The sequence below is a fragment of the Helianthus annuus genome, chromosome 4 (assembly GCF_002127325.2).
Source record: "Helianthus annuus cultivar XRQ/B chromosome 4, HanXRQr2.0-SUNRISE, whole genome shotgun sequence".
In the NCBI taxonomy this organism is placed as follows: Eukaryota; Viridiplantae; Streptophyta; class Magnoliopsida; order Asterales; family Asteraceae; genus Helianthus; species Helianthus annuus.
In genome coordinates this window covers 70,583,777-70,602,058 of record NC_035436.2, presented here as the reverse complement: position 1 = coordinate 70,602,058, position 18,282 = coordinate 70,583,777, and the positions used below count along the sequence as shown (strand labels likewise).

At 41.4% G+C, this 18,282-nt stretch overlaps 1 protein-coding gene across 1 annotated transcript; it reads left to right on the top strand.

Moving 5' to 3' along the window:
- The first annotated feature begins 1,657 nt into the window (after positions 1-1,657).
- Positions 1,658-3,144, top strand: LOC110933479. Its single transcript, XM_022176698.1, has 3 exons — positions 1,658-1,978; positions 2,039-2,761; positions 2,836-3,144. The coding sequence occupies exons 1-3, from the start codon at positions 1,658-1,660 to the stop codon at positions 3,142-3,144; spliced, it is 1,353 nt and encodes a 450-aa protein (XP_022032390.1).
- The last annotated feature ends 15,138 nt before the right edge of the window (positions 3,145-18,282 follow it).

Below are 18,282 nucleotides of genomic sequence, written 5' to 3'. Positions count from 1 at the left end.
GTTTAGATGTCATCCACTTTTGTTGAATTGTAACCTAGATGAAGGTTGTGTTTTAAAACTTAAATGACAAGTGTTTGTGATCCTCAAAATTTTCCGAATGGATGAACATCGTTTTAAATCATGTAGTTGTTTATTATGATCGAATGCAATGATAACAAGCTAGTCACACATCATACGCTTCCGCAAAAGACAGGGTGTGACAATTACTTACTTGTACTACGAAGTGATTACGGAAATCACTTACCTTGTGCATCCGGGTTCGTATCCGATTCCTTGCCTCCTCTTGACCCGTTAGCCTTTCATGCTTGAGTCCGTCTTGACATGACTCCTATACTTTCATGTCACCAAATTACATTTTCATTAGCATACATCATTGTACATGCTAATGATCATATCAACCGCATATTTCACATTTGACTTCCTTTAGTCACAACTAACAAGCATGAGACATATAATCAATTTCATATCCTTTCAAATTAACGTAATTCATCATGTCATCTCAAATAATGCGTATTAACATAACACGTACCATACGACTTCCTATGAACCTACCTGTACGACAACAATTCAAGTCATGCTTCTTATGTGTAGACGCATAATTGACTTCCAGAAGTCAACGGTTTAACATATAACTTACGACATAACCTCATATTGTATGACATCTACAACTACATGATCACTTACTTGTATACATATACACATATACATACATAATCCATTCCACCCACGCTAGCATTCTCATATTTTCACAACTAACGCTTTAGCCCATACTAAGCTAACCCAACATCATTTCAACATAATATCCACATGAACAATATCCAAACACACTTCTCATGTTAGTTTACTATCAAATACATCATTTTCACATCCCACATATATTCATCTTTTACTTACATACAATTTCTTCTATTAAGCTCACCTAGGCATTTCATCAAACACTTGGTGTGCGTACCACTAGCTATGCACAATGTACAACTAATTTATGCATGATCCTCCAAGTTCATACATAATTCATCAATTTCTTCCTTCTAATCAACATGAATCATACATGCATAAACATCAAACATACTAGTATCACATTTCTTTCAATTCCCCTCATAAGAATCCATCTTACAAATCAAAATACATCAATTTTAAGCAAGAATTTAGACATAGATGATTTATCCATGTCATCATCTTCACCATAACAAACGGGTTTCACATCTAAACTTCAAATTAACACAAACCTTACATAACCCATGTTCTATATGATGTTTCTAACCCTTATACATGATCAATTTCATATTATCTCACGGATTAGAGCATAACCCACTTCACCCATGATCACAAATCTTAGATTTAAGACATACCTTATGATCCCCTAGTGTTGGTGATCATTAATCCATGCTCGGTTATGAGTTTAAGCATCATTTAGCCTTCCAATTTGATGAAAATGATGAAGTTAGGGTTCTTGACTCCATGGGAGTCTCCTGCTCGATCAAGAACACACGCAAAGTGTGTGTTTGTGTGTGTGTTTTGTTATTTAGTAACCCAACTTTCATTATATACCATTTAACCCCTCCATGTTTGCCATTAAAACATAATTGGCACAACTTTCATCTTTTAAATAGTTTTTATCATACAATTTACTAGGTTAAATAACCTAGTCATTTATTTCATGATATGTCATATAGGAACATACGACAATTATAAGCATTCGGGTTTTGGGGTGTTACATCTGCAAGCGCACGTTGATTCACTTTTGATCGCCAGTCAAGTCAACGGGATCTATGATGCGAAAGGTGACGTTATGGCCTTATATTTGGATCAAGCAAAAGAGCTGCTTCAGAAATTCAAGTCATACAGAGTAGTACACATCAATCATTCCGAGAACAAGCAGGCAGACGCCTTAAGCAAGCTCGCTTCAACTTCTTTCCAACATCTCGCGAAGGATATAAGGATTGAAGTACTCAAAAACCCATCGGTCCTGCTACGCCAGGTAAATGTGATCGAAATAGGGCTACCATCCTGGATGACCCCTATAATCTAGTATCTGCAGGAAGGGATACTCCCGGAGAACAAAGCAGAGGCAAGGAAAATTCAAAACAAGGCCCTGCATTATGAGATGAATGATGGTATTCTATACCGAAAGTCCTTCTTAGGGCCCTTATTGCGCTGTGTGGACCCCCAAGATGCGACCTACTTAATCAGAGAAATCCATGAAGGGATCTGTGGTATCCATGCAGGACCACGCATGGTTGTTGCAAAGATCATGAACGCTGGATATTATTGGCCAGGGATGCATGTCGACGCCCTGAAGGAGCTGCGCAAATGCGACTCTTGTCAGCGGCATTCTCCAAAGACCCTACGCCCCAAAAATGATCTTATCCCAGTGTCCACTGCTTGGCCTTTCCAACAGTGGGGGATTGATATGGTGGGACCTTTCCTAGACGCCCCGGGAGCCGTAAAGTTTATAATCGTGGCTGTTGACTATTTCACCAAGTGGGTGGAGGCCAAAGCCCTCGCATCAACCACTGCAATGATGGTGTGCAAGTTTATCTGGGAGCACATCATTTGCAGATTTGGTCTTCCACTCAAAATCGTCACAAACGACGGTACCAATTTTGCTTCTGAGGATCTTCAAAATTTGATGAAGGAAATGAAGATCGAGCATACCTTCTCGTCCGTAGCCCATCCTCAGGGCAACGGTCAAGTGGAAAGCGTCAACAAAAGTATTGTAGAGGGGATAAAAGCCCGACTGGGCACAAAGCGAAGAGGCTGGGTAGATGAGCTCCCAAGCATCCTATGGGCTCATCGAACCATGCCGAAGACAAGCACTGGCGAAACTCCTTTCAGCCTAGAATGCGTCTCGGAAGCAGTTATCCCGGCGGAAGTTGGATTCCCCTCACCGCGTTGACAGCAGTCAACACGGTTGATAATGAAGCAGAGCGCCGTCTCGATCTGGACCTCTTGGAAGAAAGACGCGAGATTGCGCGTATTAAGGAAGCGAAATACAAGACACAACTGGAAAGGTACTACAATAAGAGAGTCCGCATTTGTACCTTCACTCCAGGAGAATACGTTTTCCGAGACAACGAAGCTTCGAACGCCGAACGCCCAGGAAAACTAGCACCCAAATGGGAAGGCCCATACTTGGTCCAATAAGTGCTAGGAAAGGGGGCATACAAATTGCGAACATTGGATGGCCACATCATCCCGCGCACGTGGAACGCGCAACAACTGCGCAAGTGCTATATGTAACTACTTTAGGCCATGCGCCATTTCTCTCATGTGGGCCACGCACCTACCTGATTTCCTACGTTGGCTAAACGCCCTATATGTTATTTATCCACAATGTATGATTGGCCTAAGCGCCTGTTTCCCAATTAATGAAAACATACGACATGTTTTCTTACTACCATATTGCTTCTTGAGTTACAAATGCATGTTAAACTTTTGATCAGCACGAAAACACTTCAGTGACTTACCAGCTCTTGAATTTATGCCTATAAGGTCCTCCGCGAACATAGCGCGAGACCGAGCAGTTACTCTCGCACAAGAGCTACACTTACATTTATTCGCGCTAAGTTAACCAAAGTTTCTAACAACAGTGCAATAATTGTAACAGGACAGAATAAACATGAACATAAACATCACATTCAAATAAGCGCAAACGGGCAACGGTTACATAAAGCCTAGCATCTATTCGATCCAAGTGAAGCGCGACCACGCGACACGATACATTTAGAAAACTAAACAAAAATTACAAGGCACAAAGATTTCAACTCCTATTCAGGTTGATCACCATTTCCGCCGTCATCATCACCTTCTCCATCGTCGCCTGCCAATTCTTCCTCATCGGATACTTCAACCATCTGTGGTGGATCAAGGATGGTCTTTAACCGTTGACACCAGTCATCATGCTTCAGCGCTTCAGTAACCAAATCCATCACAGGTATGGACAAGTGGTCATAACCATGTTCAGCGCGAGTTAGCTCATCCTCAGCTTGATCAGTCACAGAGCAGTGGCTAGTGTCAAATTCTTGTCCAAGCATCTCTGTAGCATGCTGCGCACACTCCAAATAACCACCCGGTGACTAACCGTGCGTGAAGTATCTATTAAAGTAGCAACAACTTTATCTAACTGACCAGCATTTGATGTGTGCGAGGTGTTATATATTTTTAATGTATAATTTAAGCCCTTTTACACTTTTAGCCAAGTTTTAAATTTATAAAACACGATATTTACTAACACTAAACACACATATGGGCAAGTGCACCCATCGTGGACGTAGTATAGTGTTGGTAAGATACCGAGGTCGTCCAAGGACACAAGAGCTTTTAGTACCGGTTTATCCTCAACGTCTAATCAAATCAAAAGGTTAGAAAAAAGGTTTTTAAACTAGGAAAATAAAAACTAACTAAATGCTGAAAAATAAAATAAAAATAGATAGACAAGATGAATCACTTGGATCCGACTCGTGTATTAGTATAACCTTTGATTATTTTCGCACTTTTGCACTTGTTTAAGAGATTATCTTAGTTATTGTAGTAGGCTCCTCTTTTGAAGGCGACGTTACCCTCAACCCAGTAGTTTGAGTCAGCAAGGATACAATCCTAAAGGGTTGGATTATTGGAAGATAATGAATTAAGTTATTAATGCAAATTGTGGTAGGCCCCGCTTTTGGCGGTGACGTTACCCTCGGCTAAGTAGTCTGAGTCAGCAGGGATACAGTCCTAAATAGCCGGGTTATAGTATTAATAGTAGTTAACTTATGAGGGGGTCAAAGAGTTTGGATCCCCGCCATCCAATACCTATGGGCATTGAAGGAGATCCTACTAAATTTGACCCAGGTCCCTTGCAGGACCTCTAAACGCTGAACAAGGGCAAGACCCTTACCAAACCGTTCCCTTAACCCCCGACCAGGTAGCCAACATACCTCCATATAGACCGTGGAGATATGAATGGTGAAAATCTTTTATTTTATATAGACAGTAAAATAATGCCAAGACACCACGGACAAACTATAAGGAAAGATCACCTTCAACATAAGCAACTAGTTATTAAAGTCATTAATACAAAACCAAATAAAAAGTGCAAAAGATTAAAAATAAAAAGTATTATACTAAACACTTGTCTTCACCAAGTGATGTAAGAGACTTAGGCAAACATGGCCTTGATTGTCAAGAACTCTTACGATCAATCTTGGATCCCAAGACGACTCACACACTATACGATGGACAATGGATGATGGTGTTATGGTGGTGGTGGGTGGTGGATGAAGTGTGAGAGAGGTGGTGTGCCATGGGATGAGTTGGAATGAAACCAAGCACTCCTATTTATAGGCTGAACAGAAGGCTGGGCACGGCCCCGTGTCCGCTGGACACGGCCCCGTGCCCGTTTGACACTCTCTCTCTTCATTAATTGTAATTCGCAATTACAATTAATGCGCCTGCTGTACTTTCGCCATGCCCCCGTGCTCACTGGACACGGCCCCGTGGTGGGCAATAGAAGCTTCTACAGGTTTGTCTTTCTGCTGCTTCTTGGGCACGGCCCCGTGCTGGCTGAGCACGGGGCATGTTTAGTCTTCTGTTTTCTCTTCTTTGCTTGGGAGGATGCCGTTGAGGGTTCGGGCAGTCTACTTTTGTTTCTTTTCTTGTATTTATGTTAGAATTAGCTGTCTTTTTGCTTCTTTTGTGAATTTGAGCTCATTTAATCCTGAAAATACAAAAGGAAGACAAAAACACTCTTTTTCCAACATTAGTACTTAAAAAGGGTTAGTTTTATGCCTCATTTGATGTAATTTATATGTTGCATTTTACACACATCAAATACCCCCACACTTGAACTTTTGTTTGTCCTCAAGAAAAACTCTTTAAATGTGGCTTACACTCCCAAATGGAATGGGTAGAAGAGAAGGTTTTTGGCTTGTCATAGAGTGTCGGGAATCCAAGATCTTTTTGGGTTTTATTTTTATTTATTTACAATCCTATTCGTTATGATTTATTTAGAACGTTTCATAAGATAAATTAGTTATTTGGGCATAACATGCCTTTTTAAAATTTCATTTATATACAAGTTTACATACCTCACGGGAGAAATCACTCAACACTCGGCCGAAGGTGTATTTTTTAGTGAATCACTCGAGAGCGGCATGGAACTTACGCCTACCATAGGCTTGCCAAGCAATCAATTCTCCTCCTTTTTAACTTTATACCTTTGTAAATATCAAGAGGACATTTTGGGTGAAGGGTTAGGCTTGGGCTAAAGGTGGGTGGTTGGGTTAGTGGTTAGTAAAAGGGCAAAAAGCATAAAAAGCGTCGGTTTTCGTAAAACACTTTGTTTTTAGTGACTTTTTATTTTGAAGTATTTCTCCAAACAAGCTTTTGTTTGCATAGCTTTGTTTGTTTTTGACTTCATCATCATTTTTTTTAATGTCACACAAAAGAACGAGCTTGCGAAAAAACCGAGCTTGTTACTAAAATAAAGGGTAAAAATAAAAAGGGTTTTTGGTGGGTAAAAAAGGTTTAGGGTAAAGAAACGAAAGTTTTAGGCTCAAAGGGGTTAACTAGGGGGATTTTGGGTAGGTGGTAATAAAAATGAAAAATAATGGTGTAGAAAGAAAAATGGTTAGTCCTAATGCCTCCATCATTTACTTACTTGGGTTTAAGTTGGTAAGGACCGGGAATGAATCGTCGTGGCAAGTTCTAGAGTTGTAAGAACCAAGCGGCTATTCACACAAGAAACGAAAAATGAGCATTTAGTCTAAGGATGTAAATTTGTATGCTCAATAAAGGCTCAAAACTCACTTTTGTGGGAATGGGTTTTTAATGTGATCAAGTATATATAATCAAATTTTAATTAGACTTGTTATGCTGTTTCATAATTTTCTTATGTTGGTTCTTGTTATCACGACGCTCTCGGTTGTAAAATTTGTAAAAATATAACCTTATTAATCTTAGGATTCCTAACTTAAACTTTAGACAAGTAAAAAAAAATGAAAGTTTTTGAAAAAAAATTTGGGGTGTTTAGCGGTTCCAATAGAGTTTTGTGTAAGGCTTGTTGTTAGGACTTGCAAAATTTCAAGGTGTTAGCTTCCCCCCATACTTAAATTATACATTGTCCTCAATGTGTCCCAAAAATAAATTTTTAGGTTGATTGGATGTGTAATGTGGTGTTAAAAAGCAAAGATTTATGTTACTGGCAGTCTAGACACGGCCCCGTGTCCGCTGGACACGACCTCGTGGTGAACTGCCAGTAACGAAAACTTACAGAAGGTGAACACGGAGGCGTGTTGGTTAGACACGGCCCCGTGTCTGGCAAATAATTGCAGGTCAGTAACCAAACAGCAGGTCTGGGAGATGAACACGGGAGCGTGTCGGCTGGACACGTCCCCGTGTGGACAGTCTGTAAGCCTGAAAAACAGGTTTCTTCTCCCGGTTTCTCCATTTTGGGCCTATGAGCGCTAAGGTCTAGCACTCTAAGCCTCTGCTTGTACCTGTTTCATCACTCAATACTACACCAAGCAACATAAATATCCTACATTACCACAGTTAATTGTCTCCAAGCATAAAGTAAAAGAAAAATAAAACAGAAATAAAAAGTAGTCAAGGAAAGTAAATTGTTCAACATTTGGCACGCAGGCCATAAATTGTTTGATAGAAAAGGGGTACTTAAACCTGTGGGCTCACCATCAACCCGCTCCTTGTTCCTTCAAACCTCCTACTCCATGTCTTCATCGCTATCCTCACCTCCACCCCCATGCCCCGCCATATACTCCCGGATGCTACCGATATCATCTTGTATATCGGTGATGTTGCGCTCAATAGCTCCGACCCGGTGGTATGTTTTGTTGGCGAGATTGTAGGTGTTCCTGGTACACATGAGGTTTTCCTGCAAAAGATCATGTAAGCTTTGAAAGTTAGGAAAACCGCCTCCTTGTGAGGAGGATTGACCCGGATCACCATGGGGTTGGTACTGGTATTGGGGAGGTGGTGCATGAAGAACTAGGGCCTCTTGTGGGTTCCATGCATAGCCTTGTGTTCTTTGAAAGCTCACCGTCCCGTCTTCCGCCTCATAAAGTAAGTTCATGGCCCGACAAATGTGGTAGTCAACTCGTCCCGACCATGGGCTTCTTTCAAAGGACCTAGGAATGTTGGTGAAGTGCTTGAAAAGACGGTACACCCATCCCCCAAAGAAGATAGGTGTTGGAGCGCGAGCAAGGCGATTGAGATGCATGTTTCGTAACAGGAGATATGGAACATCGAGAGGCTTCCGGTTGTGAATGCAATGAAGGACAACCAAATCTTTCAACCCTACAACGCCACTACTGTCGTGGCGCTGGTTTAGCGAGTAGGTGAGGAGCCTGTGAATGTATCGGTATAGCGGGTCCCTCAGTTTGGTACTCTTGGTGCTGCTAGGGTTGTAGATTCCTTCACCGATTTGGGCCCATGCGGCTTAACGTTCGGTCTCATCCAAGTCTCCTAATCCCCCGGTGTTTTCCTCATTTCCCGATTCCTCTTCACTGTATAGTCCTATTATAGCTCCAAACTGTGCCATGGAGATTGAGTACTTTGTCCCGCCACACCGAAATGCGACCCCTTCATTGTCAAACGGGTCACACCTCGAATTGAAAGCGAAAGTACTGTAAAACTCCATTGTGCATTGATGCACCGACCGAAGCCGAGTGTTCAATGCAACTGCTAGTGGCCCTGTCACAATGTTGTTGAATCGGTCTAGCTGGTTCACCATGGTTAACAAATCCGTACATGCTCGCCTAGGGTACTCCTCGGGTCTTGTTTGGAGTATTTCATATCTCGCCCTAGCATCGAGTTCGCTTGCATTGAACCTCGTGAACTTTGACATCTGAAAGAATACACCAAAAGTTAGTACAAAACAAAGAAATTTTTAAATAAACTGCAAACAGTGGGCTGGACACGGCCCCGTGTCCAGGCGTCTGTAACCTAAAAACTTCATTTTTCGTCCCGGTTCCGAAAACCTGAAAATTTTTAGCCAAGTAGTTGCGGTTTCCCCCGAAAATGAAACCCTAAGTGTCGTTTTTCCCAAAACAAACCGTTAACCCTTCCAATTTCGTCTTTTTCGGTTCAAAAACAAGGGTTTGAGGTTTTAGTAGGAAATCGAACGAATCTATCAACAATACATGTTTATTTACTTCCTACTACACTAATCTAAACTACTACTAATAGATTGCATCAAAAATTTGAAGTTTGATCCGGATGAACACGAAGAACCCTAGATTTTCCCCAATTTTTGATGTTTTAACTACATGCAAGTAACTAATCTAACTACTAAAGATGATAGAATCATACCTTGATGTTGTTAAACGTGGTAGTGACGTCGAAAATCTGTGGAAAATCGCCTGGAACCAGAGCGTTTTCGGCAAAACGGGGCGTGTGGAATGAGGTAACTGTTATGAAAAGAGGGTTTTATCCCGACAGTTGCCTCGACACGGCCCCGTGTCCAGCGGACACGGCCTCGTGCCGAGCAAAAACTTTTATTTATTTATTTATTTTTTTTTGTGCTGGTGTGCATGCCCCTTTTTTTTCGAAAATGGTTAGAAGACTTACCCGTTTTTTTATGTACACTTGCCTGTTCGTAACATGTCGGGTATGATGTTGATTTTATTCGTTAACTGTTTGAAGCGAGATCTCCTCTTCCTCATCCTCAATGGATCCTCGGTAGAGTTTTAGCCGTTGGCCATTGACTTTAAATGGTATCTCATTTCGAGCTTTAATTTCTACTGCACCGTGAGGAAAAACATGGGTGACGGAAAAAGGTCCTGACCACCTAGATTTTAGTTTACCAGGAAATAATCGAAGTCGTGAATTAAACAACAGAACTTGATCTCCTACCCGAAATTCATTAGACTTAATATATTTATCATGTAAATTTTTCATTCTTTCTTTATAAATTTCGGAGTTAGAATATGCATAGTTCCTTAGTTCGTCTAATTCATTCATTTGACAAAATCGATTTTTACCTGCAGTTTCTAAGTCTAAGTTTACATTTTTTATTGCCCAGTAGGCTCTGTGAGCTATTTCTACCGGCAAGTGACAACTCTTTCCATAGACGAGCTTATATGGGGTTGTGCCTATAGTGGTTTTATAAGCAGTTCGAAAGGCCCATAAAGCGTCGTCTAATTTGTCAGCCCATTCCTTTTTATTTAGTCCTACGGTTTTTTCAAGTATTCGTTTTAAACCTCGATTAGTCACTTCAGCTTGCCTATTTGTTTGAGGGTGATACGCTGTTGAGACCCGGTGATAGACCCCATACCTTGTTAATATTTTTTCGAGTTGATGATTGCAAAAATGAGTACCTCTATCACTTATCAAAGCTTTTGGTGTTCCGAAACGAGAAAATATTTTTTTCAGAAATTTTACCACTACTCTTCCATCATTTGTTGGAAGAGCTTCGGCCTCTGCTCATTTAGACAAATAGTCGACTGCCACAAGTATATATTTGTTTCCTTTTGACGGTGGGAAAGGTCCCATGAAATTGAGTCCCCACACATCAAAGATTTCACAAACGAGAATGCCATTTTGAGGCATTTCGTTTTTGGAAGAAATATTACCTGATCTTTGGCAAGCATCACATGTCTTTACAAGGTTTTGCGCATCCTTGTAAATGGTTGGCCAATAAAATCCTGAATCAAATACCTTTCATGCGGTACTCGCGGCACCATGATGTCCTCCGTATGGACCTTCATGACAGTGACGGAGAATTCTTCGTGCTTCATTACCATGGACACACCTTTGGATGAGCTGGTCGGCACACATTTTGAAAAGATAAAGGTCTTCCCAAAAGTAATGCTTTACATCAGCAAAGAATTTCTTTCTTTGATGATGCGGCCATCCTTTGGTGACTATACCGCTAGCTAGATAATTAGCATAGTCGGCATACCATGGTTCTTGTCTACTCTCCATCATCTCCAAGGACTCTGTGGGAAATTTTTCGTTGATTTGCTCGTCCCTGGTAGCTTCCAAAGCTGGGTCTTCTAGGCGTGAGAGATGATCTGCAGCAGTGTTTTCTGCTCCTCTTTTATCTTTGATTTCGATGTCGAATTCTTGGAGGAGTAGAATCCATCTGATCAAACGGGGTTTTGCGTCTTGTTTCTTGAAGAGGTACCTGATAGCTGCATGGTCTGTATAGACTACAGTTTTAGAAAGAACAAGGTAAGAACGAAATTTATCAAAAGCAAACACCATTGCTAGTAATTCTTTTTCTGTAGTTGTATAATTTTCTTGTGCATCATTAAGCGTTTTACTAGCATAATAAATTGGGTGGAAATGCTTTTCTTTTCTTTGTCCTAAGACTGCTCCAACGGCAAAGACACTTGCATCACACATGATCTCGAAAGGAAATTTCCAATCGGGCGCTATCATGATAGGTGCATTGACTAGCATTTCCTTGAGGGTTAGAAATGCTTGATTGCATTCCTTGTCAAAGATGAAAGGTGCATCTTTTTCAAGTAATTTTGTTAGAGGTCTTGAAATTTTCGAAAAGTCCTTGATAAATCTTCTATAGAATCCGGCATGCCCTAAGAAACTTCTGATTGCTCTTACGGAGGATGGTGGAGGTAATCGAGAAATAGTTTCTATTTTTGCTCGATTGACTTCCATTCCTTCGCTTGAGATTTTGTGACCGAGTACTATTCCCTCTGTTACCATGAAATGGCATTTTTCCCAGTTAAGGGCGAGGTTAGTTTCCTCACATCGGGATAGCATTCGTTCAAGATTATCGAGGCATTGGTCATATGAGTCTCCAAAGATAGAAAAGTCGTCCATGAAGACTTCCATTGTCTTTTCTATTATATCATGGAAAATGGCTACCATACAACGTTGGAATGTTGCAGGTGCATTACATAGACCGAATGGCATGCGTCGATATGCGAAAGTTCCATAGGGGCATGTGAAAGTTGTTTTCTCTTGGTCTTCTGGTGCTATCGGTATTTGAAAGTAACCTGAAAAACCATCTAAGAAACAATAAAATTTATGACCGGATAGTCGTTCTAACATTTGATCAATGAAGGGCAAAGGAAAGTGGTCTTTCCTTGTTGCTTCATTTAATCGTCTATAGTCTATACAAACTCTCCATCCTATGACGGTTCTTGTTGGTATTAATTCATTTTTCTCATTAGTTATTACCGTCATACCTCCTTTCTTTGGGACTACTTGGACGGGACTTACCCACGGACTATCGGAGATAGGGTAGATTAGTCCGGCGTCAAGTAGCTTGATGACTTCATTTTTAACCATTTCTTGAACATTGGGATTTACTCTTCGTTGTGGTTGAATTACTGTTTTGTAGTCATCATTCATTAAAATTTTGTGCGTGCACATGGAAGGACTTATTCCTTTAATATCTACAAGCTTCCAAGCGATCGCGTTTTTGTGTTTTTTTAGAAGATTAACTAATTTCTCTTTTTCCATGCTACTTAATTTAGAAGAAATAATTACAGGTAAACTACCATCTTTGTCTAGAAAAGCATATTCCAAACCTTTAGGAAGTTCTTTGAGCTCAATGGGTGGGTCTTTAGAAGACACCTTATTTTGTGGCTCATCTAGATCAAGAACCTTAAAGGTTTGTTCTATGGCGATCTCTTCTTCAACAAAGTGGTCATCTTCTTTAGTTGTATCGGGTGATTCAGCTTCATCTTCAATTAGGGGGTCATTATTGCCAAAAGGATATTTCATTGAACGCTCAAGATCTATGCTCCTTTTGAATGCCCCTAACTGAAGAGGTAGATTGTTGAATTTCCGGTTTTTCAAAGCTTTATGAGTTTGTATAAAAGGTTTTCCCAAGACTAAAGGAGCGTCATCGAGGATGACAAAGTCGGTTGGGATTACCATTTGATTTGTTTGAACCAAAACATCTTCAACTACACCGATTGATTTTATCACTTTTCGATCGGATAGAAAAATGGGTATTTGAAGTGGAGTAGAATCACTAATACTTAATTTTTCAAAAATGTAGTTAGGCATTATGTTAACACAAAGATCTTTATCAATGGTGATATTACTAATAAATGAATTTTGAAAGAAACATGGAACCGGTGTAATGTTAATTTCAAAAGGGTCTTCTTTTATTAGTGAAGTTTGATCATTAGTTAACTTAACACTCACTATTTCTTTGATTTTAGCACTAGTGTTTAACTCTTTTAAAAACTTGGCATGAGGGGTTACCAAACAATGATTTTCGAAAGTAGGTGACAAGAGATTAATTTCTTTAAAATTAGACTCTTCTTGCATTTTAACATTATCGGACTCACCTTTTTCGTTGTTTAACTCATGTGTCGGTTTTTCACTTTCTTGTTTTTCCATTTTTTCACTTTCAACTATCTCTACGTTATTATTGCAATTTAATTCTTCTCTTGCGCGGGACTCCTCTTCCCTTGCGCGAGATTCTTTCATGTAACGTTCGATAGTTTTAATGTGTTCTAATATCCTATTGGTCACTTCGGTGAGAGAAAAAGAATTTGGATCCTCAAGGCTTGAATCCGGTTGTTCGATCCTTGGCTCCTCATAGTACTCATATGAAGTAGATGGTTCACACCATTGTTCTTCATTGTAAGTATATGATGGATAAGGGTCGAAACTTTGTTCTTCATAGTACTCATATGAGGTGGGTTGTTCACGCCATGGTTCCTCATAATAAGAATATGAAGGTGGTGGCTCATATCTTGAATCCTCAAAGTATGAGTATGAAGGTTCATACCTTGGTTCATCAAAATATGAGTATGAGGGAGGAGGTTAATACCTTTGGTCTTCATAGGATGTATATGAAGTTGATGGCTCGTACCTAGGCTCCTCATAATGGTTGTATGAATTGGATGGTTGATATGAGTTATTATATTGAACCGAGCGTGTGTTACGACAATTAATGCAATAATTACCCCTATAATCATCCTCATCATAGGTGTAGTTGTAGCCTCTTGAGTATTGATCCATAAGAATCACTCAACAGACCACAACTGAGTCTCGGGACCAGAAAACAAAAATAAAGACGGAAACAGAAGCTGGACACGGCCCCGTGTTGGGTGAACACGGCCCCATGGTCAGGATCTGTATCTGGGCGTTTTAATTAAAGTTACTAGTCACGTTGGACACGGGGGCGTGTTGAGTGAGCACGGCCCTGTGTTCAAACTCTGTATCTGGGTATCTAACTAAAAATATGCAGCACGGGGGCATGTTCAGCGAGCACGGCCCCGTGTTCAGGCTACTGTAAATGCAAACTAAACTAAAATGCAGAAAAATGTGCGCGCGTTTTGAAAAGGTTTTGAAAAACTGATTAGGCCGTCGATTTTAAGCTTTCTTAAAATCCTTGTGTCCCCGGCAACGGCGCCAAAAACTTGATGTGTGCGAGGTGTTATATATTTTTAATGTATAATTTAAGCCCTTTTACACTTTTAGCCAAGTTTTAAATTTATAAAACACGATATTTACTAACACTAAACACACATATGGGCACGTGCACCCATCGTGGACGTAGTATAGTGTTGGTAAGATACCGAGGTCGTCCAAGGACACAAGAGCTTTTAGTACCGGTTTATCCTCAACGTCTAATCAAATCAAAAGGTTAGAAAAAAGGTTTTTAAACTAGGAAAATAAAAACTAACTAAATGCTGAAAAATAAAATAAAAATAGACAGACAAGATGAATCACTTGGATCCGACTCGTGTATTAGTATAACCTTTGATTATTTTCGCACTTGTTTAAGAGCTTATCTTAGTTATTGTAGTAGGCTCCTCTTTTGAAGGCGACGTTACCCTCAACCCAGTAGTTTGAGTCAGCAAGGATACAATCCTAAAGGGTTGGATTATTGGAAGATAATGAATTAAGTTATTAATGCAAATTGTGGTAGGCCCCGCTTTTGGCGGTGACGTTACCCTCGGCTAAGTAGTCTGAGTCAGCAGTGATACAGTCCTAAATAGCCGGGTTATAGTATTAATAGTAGTTAACTTATGAGGGGGTCAAAGAGTTTGGATCCCCGCCATCCAATACCTATGGGCATTGAAGGAGATCCTACTAAATTTGACCCAGGTCCCTTGCAGGACCTCTAAACGCTGAACAAGGGCAAGACCCTTACCAAACCATTCCCTTAACCCCCGACCAGGTAGCCAACATACCTCCATATAGACCGTGGAGATATGAATGGTGAAAATCTTTTATTTTATATAGACAGTAAAATAATGCCAAGACAGCACGGACAAACGATAAGGAAAGATCACCTTCAACATAAGCAACTAGTTATTAAAGTCATTAATACAAAACCAAATAAAAAGTGCAAAAGATTAAAAATAAAAAGTATTATACTAAACACTTGTCTTCACCAAGTGATGTAAGAGACTTAGGCAAACATGGCCTTGATTGTCAAGAACTCTTACGATCAATCTTGGATCCCGAGACGACTCACACACTATACGATGGACAATGGATGATGGTGGTGGATGATGGTGTTATGGTGGTGGTGGGTGGTGGATGAAGTGTGAGAGAGGTGGTGTGCCAAGGGATGAGTTGGAATGAAACCAAGCACTCCTATTTATAGGCTGAACAGAAGGCTGGGCACGGCCCCGTGGCCGCTGGGCACGGCCCCGTGTCCGCTGGACACGGCCCCGTGCCCGTCTGACACTCTCTCTCTTCATTAATTGTAATTCGCAATTACAATTAATGCGCCTGCTGTACTTTCGCCACGCCCCCGTGCTCACTGGACACGGCCCCGTGGTGGGCAATAGAAGCTTCTACAGGTTTGTCTTTTCTGCTGCTTCTTGGGCACGATCCCGTGCTGGCTGAGCACGGGGCGTGTTCAGTCTTCTGTTTTCTCTTCTTTGCTTGGGAGGATGCCATTGAGGGTTCGGGCAGTCTACTTTTGTTCCTTGTCTTGTATTTATGTTAGAATTAGCTGTCTTTTTGCTTCTTTTGTGAATTTGAGCTCATTTAATCCTGAAAATACAAAAGGAAGACAAAAACACTCTTTTTCCAACATTAGTACTTAAAAAGGGTTAATTTTATGCCTCATTTGATGTAATTTATATGTTGCATTTTACACACATCAGCATTCAAGATGGAGTTGGCCATCTACAACAACAAAGGCGGAAGAGAATCAGCAACTGTTTTTTAGCAAATAAAACACAAGTCAATGAGAGACGTACCAGCACTAAGCCCCTGCCGTGCAGCCATTCCGGCTCTGAAGCTAGGGCATCAACAATGCCCTGGACTTCAGAATAATTATTTTGAGCCACGTTAAGGGTGGAAGAGCTAATGACGCGGGCCTCCTCGGCCTTCTGCTTGGCTTCCTTGGCAGTAGCGGCTTTGGACTTCTCAACCTCAAGATCAATCTCCAAGGACTCGCTTTTCTCAATCTGCGCTTGCAGGCGACGCTTTAATTCAGCGATTTCAACGTCCTTGGCAGCTAGATCCCTATCCTTGCCGGAAATTTGCGCTTTAAGCTCAGCCTATAAAAAACAAAAGAGTTAGAAAATTTTTAACAAACTGAAGCATGAGCAAGAAGGGACAGTAACATACCTCAGCCTGCTCCTTCACAGCTTGCGCATCTTCCACCTTCTTCTTCAAATCCGCAACTTGACCCTCAAGTTCGGTGATCTTGGCGCGAGCCGCATACATGCGCTCGTTATCCTTTGTGCAAATGGCCTTCCAATCGGCACGCTCATTTGAGAGGAGTTCTTCAGCGGCACGGAGTTTGCCTTTTAGGCCTTCACGGCCCCACTCCTCAGCTTTCTTATCTGTTTCAAACTTCGCCTTCTCCTCGTCAAAGGCGGCCTTTGATTTCTCAAAACTTTTCACTTGCCTCAGCAACCGCTCACGGTACTTCTCCCACTCTTCCCTTTCCCTAACCATGGTCCGCCACTCACGAACGATCTGATGGTTAGCAGCGCGGGTGTTGGCTTCACCAACAACGTAAGCATGATAGAGCGTGCTGTGGGTTCGCTCCCTTTGACGGTTAACCTCACCAAGAGGAATGCAATTAAGAAGCCAATCACGGCAGGGAGCGAACTCCAGGAAAGTATCCTTCTGTTTCAAGCCCCTTGGCGGTTGATGCAGCGCTTCTCCCCGACTTTCCTCAGTATAGGACTTGTAATAAACATCTCCTAAAGTGTCCATTGGACCTATAGGAGAGTGAGACATCGCACCGGGCCTTCCCCCGCCAGCTTGGCCAGCAGCAAAACCAGCACTTACACCACCGGCAACAAAAGTCTGTTCCTTAATCGCTGGATCGGTTTGAACAGGGGCGTCGGTCGGCGAGGGCTCAACGGGGATTTCCACCTCCAAGTTTTTCCCCTTCTCAGGGATGCGTTGGTCAAGCCCAATAATAGGAGTTGGCCCCGAACCCTGCGCCTTCTCAGTAGGGATGGTGGCGGCAATCTCAGGCTCCTTAGGCCCAGTAGGAGGCTTCTCAGCAGCCTTCTTTCTCTCAACCTCTTTTTCCCGCACAGGCTTCTCAGCACCCTTCTGTTTCTCCTTCTTAGATTGAGGATCAGTGAACAGTTTGATGGTGACCTTGGTAACCCTGGGCCTTTTCAGCGTCGGCTCCGAGGGCTCTGTGATAGTGACGCCCTTCCTCTCAGGTGTCACACCCCAACCAATGGCGGAATCATCGGGGCATGGCACTAAGCGAAACAAATTTTCCAGAAGTTTCCATAACAACTATCATCACTATTCAGTTTAAATAACACGTCCCATACCGTGTCCCAAATAATAAAACGAATTATTACAGATAACAACCAGTCAAGTAATTCTGTTCCGACAACTCAGATTTAAATAAAACAAGTAAATATTGTTCAAATGCTCCTAAAGACCCGGTCGGACAAGATCTATAGACAACTATGCTCTAGACGCTTGTTCCTGACAGACAACTATTTGTTGGGGGCCTCTAGAGCTTTATTCTATCCTCGCTTTCCTAGCAAGCAAACATCTTAAACACCTGTCACATACGTTAAAATAAAGTCAATACATATAATGTAAAGGTGAGCATACAAGTTTGATAATAGCATATAGAGTTCGAATAGTTTACGCATAACCAGCACGTACACAGAGGAAAACCAAGCATATTAATTATCGATATGGATCTATCGATACCAATGACTGCGGGTTGACTGTCCGAGACAGTTCGCAATACATGATTACCACCGTAATCCATGCAAGTAATTGTCCTTAACAACCCCCGTGTGAACGGGTGCTGAGTCCAAACTATAGTACTACGTCGTTAAGGCAGGTAGACAGCATTCCACATGTAAACATAACAACAAGCATTCATTTAGTCACGTA

Coding starts and splice junctions, on each gene's coding strand:
- LOC110933479 (XM_022176698.1), top strand. CDS start 1,658: ATGATATGTCATATAGGAACATACGACAATTATAAGCATTCGGGTTTT. Junction 1,979..2,038: donor CATCGGTCCTGCTACGCCAG/GTAAATGTGATC, acceptor TAGTATCTGCAG/GAAGGGATACTCCCGGAGAA. Junction 2,762..2,835: donor GCACAAAGCGAAGAGGCTGG/GTAGATGAGCTC, acceptor AACTCCTTTCAG/CCTAGAATGCGTCTCGGAAG.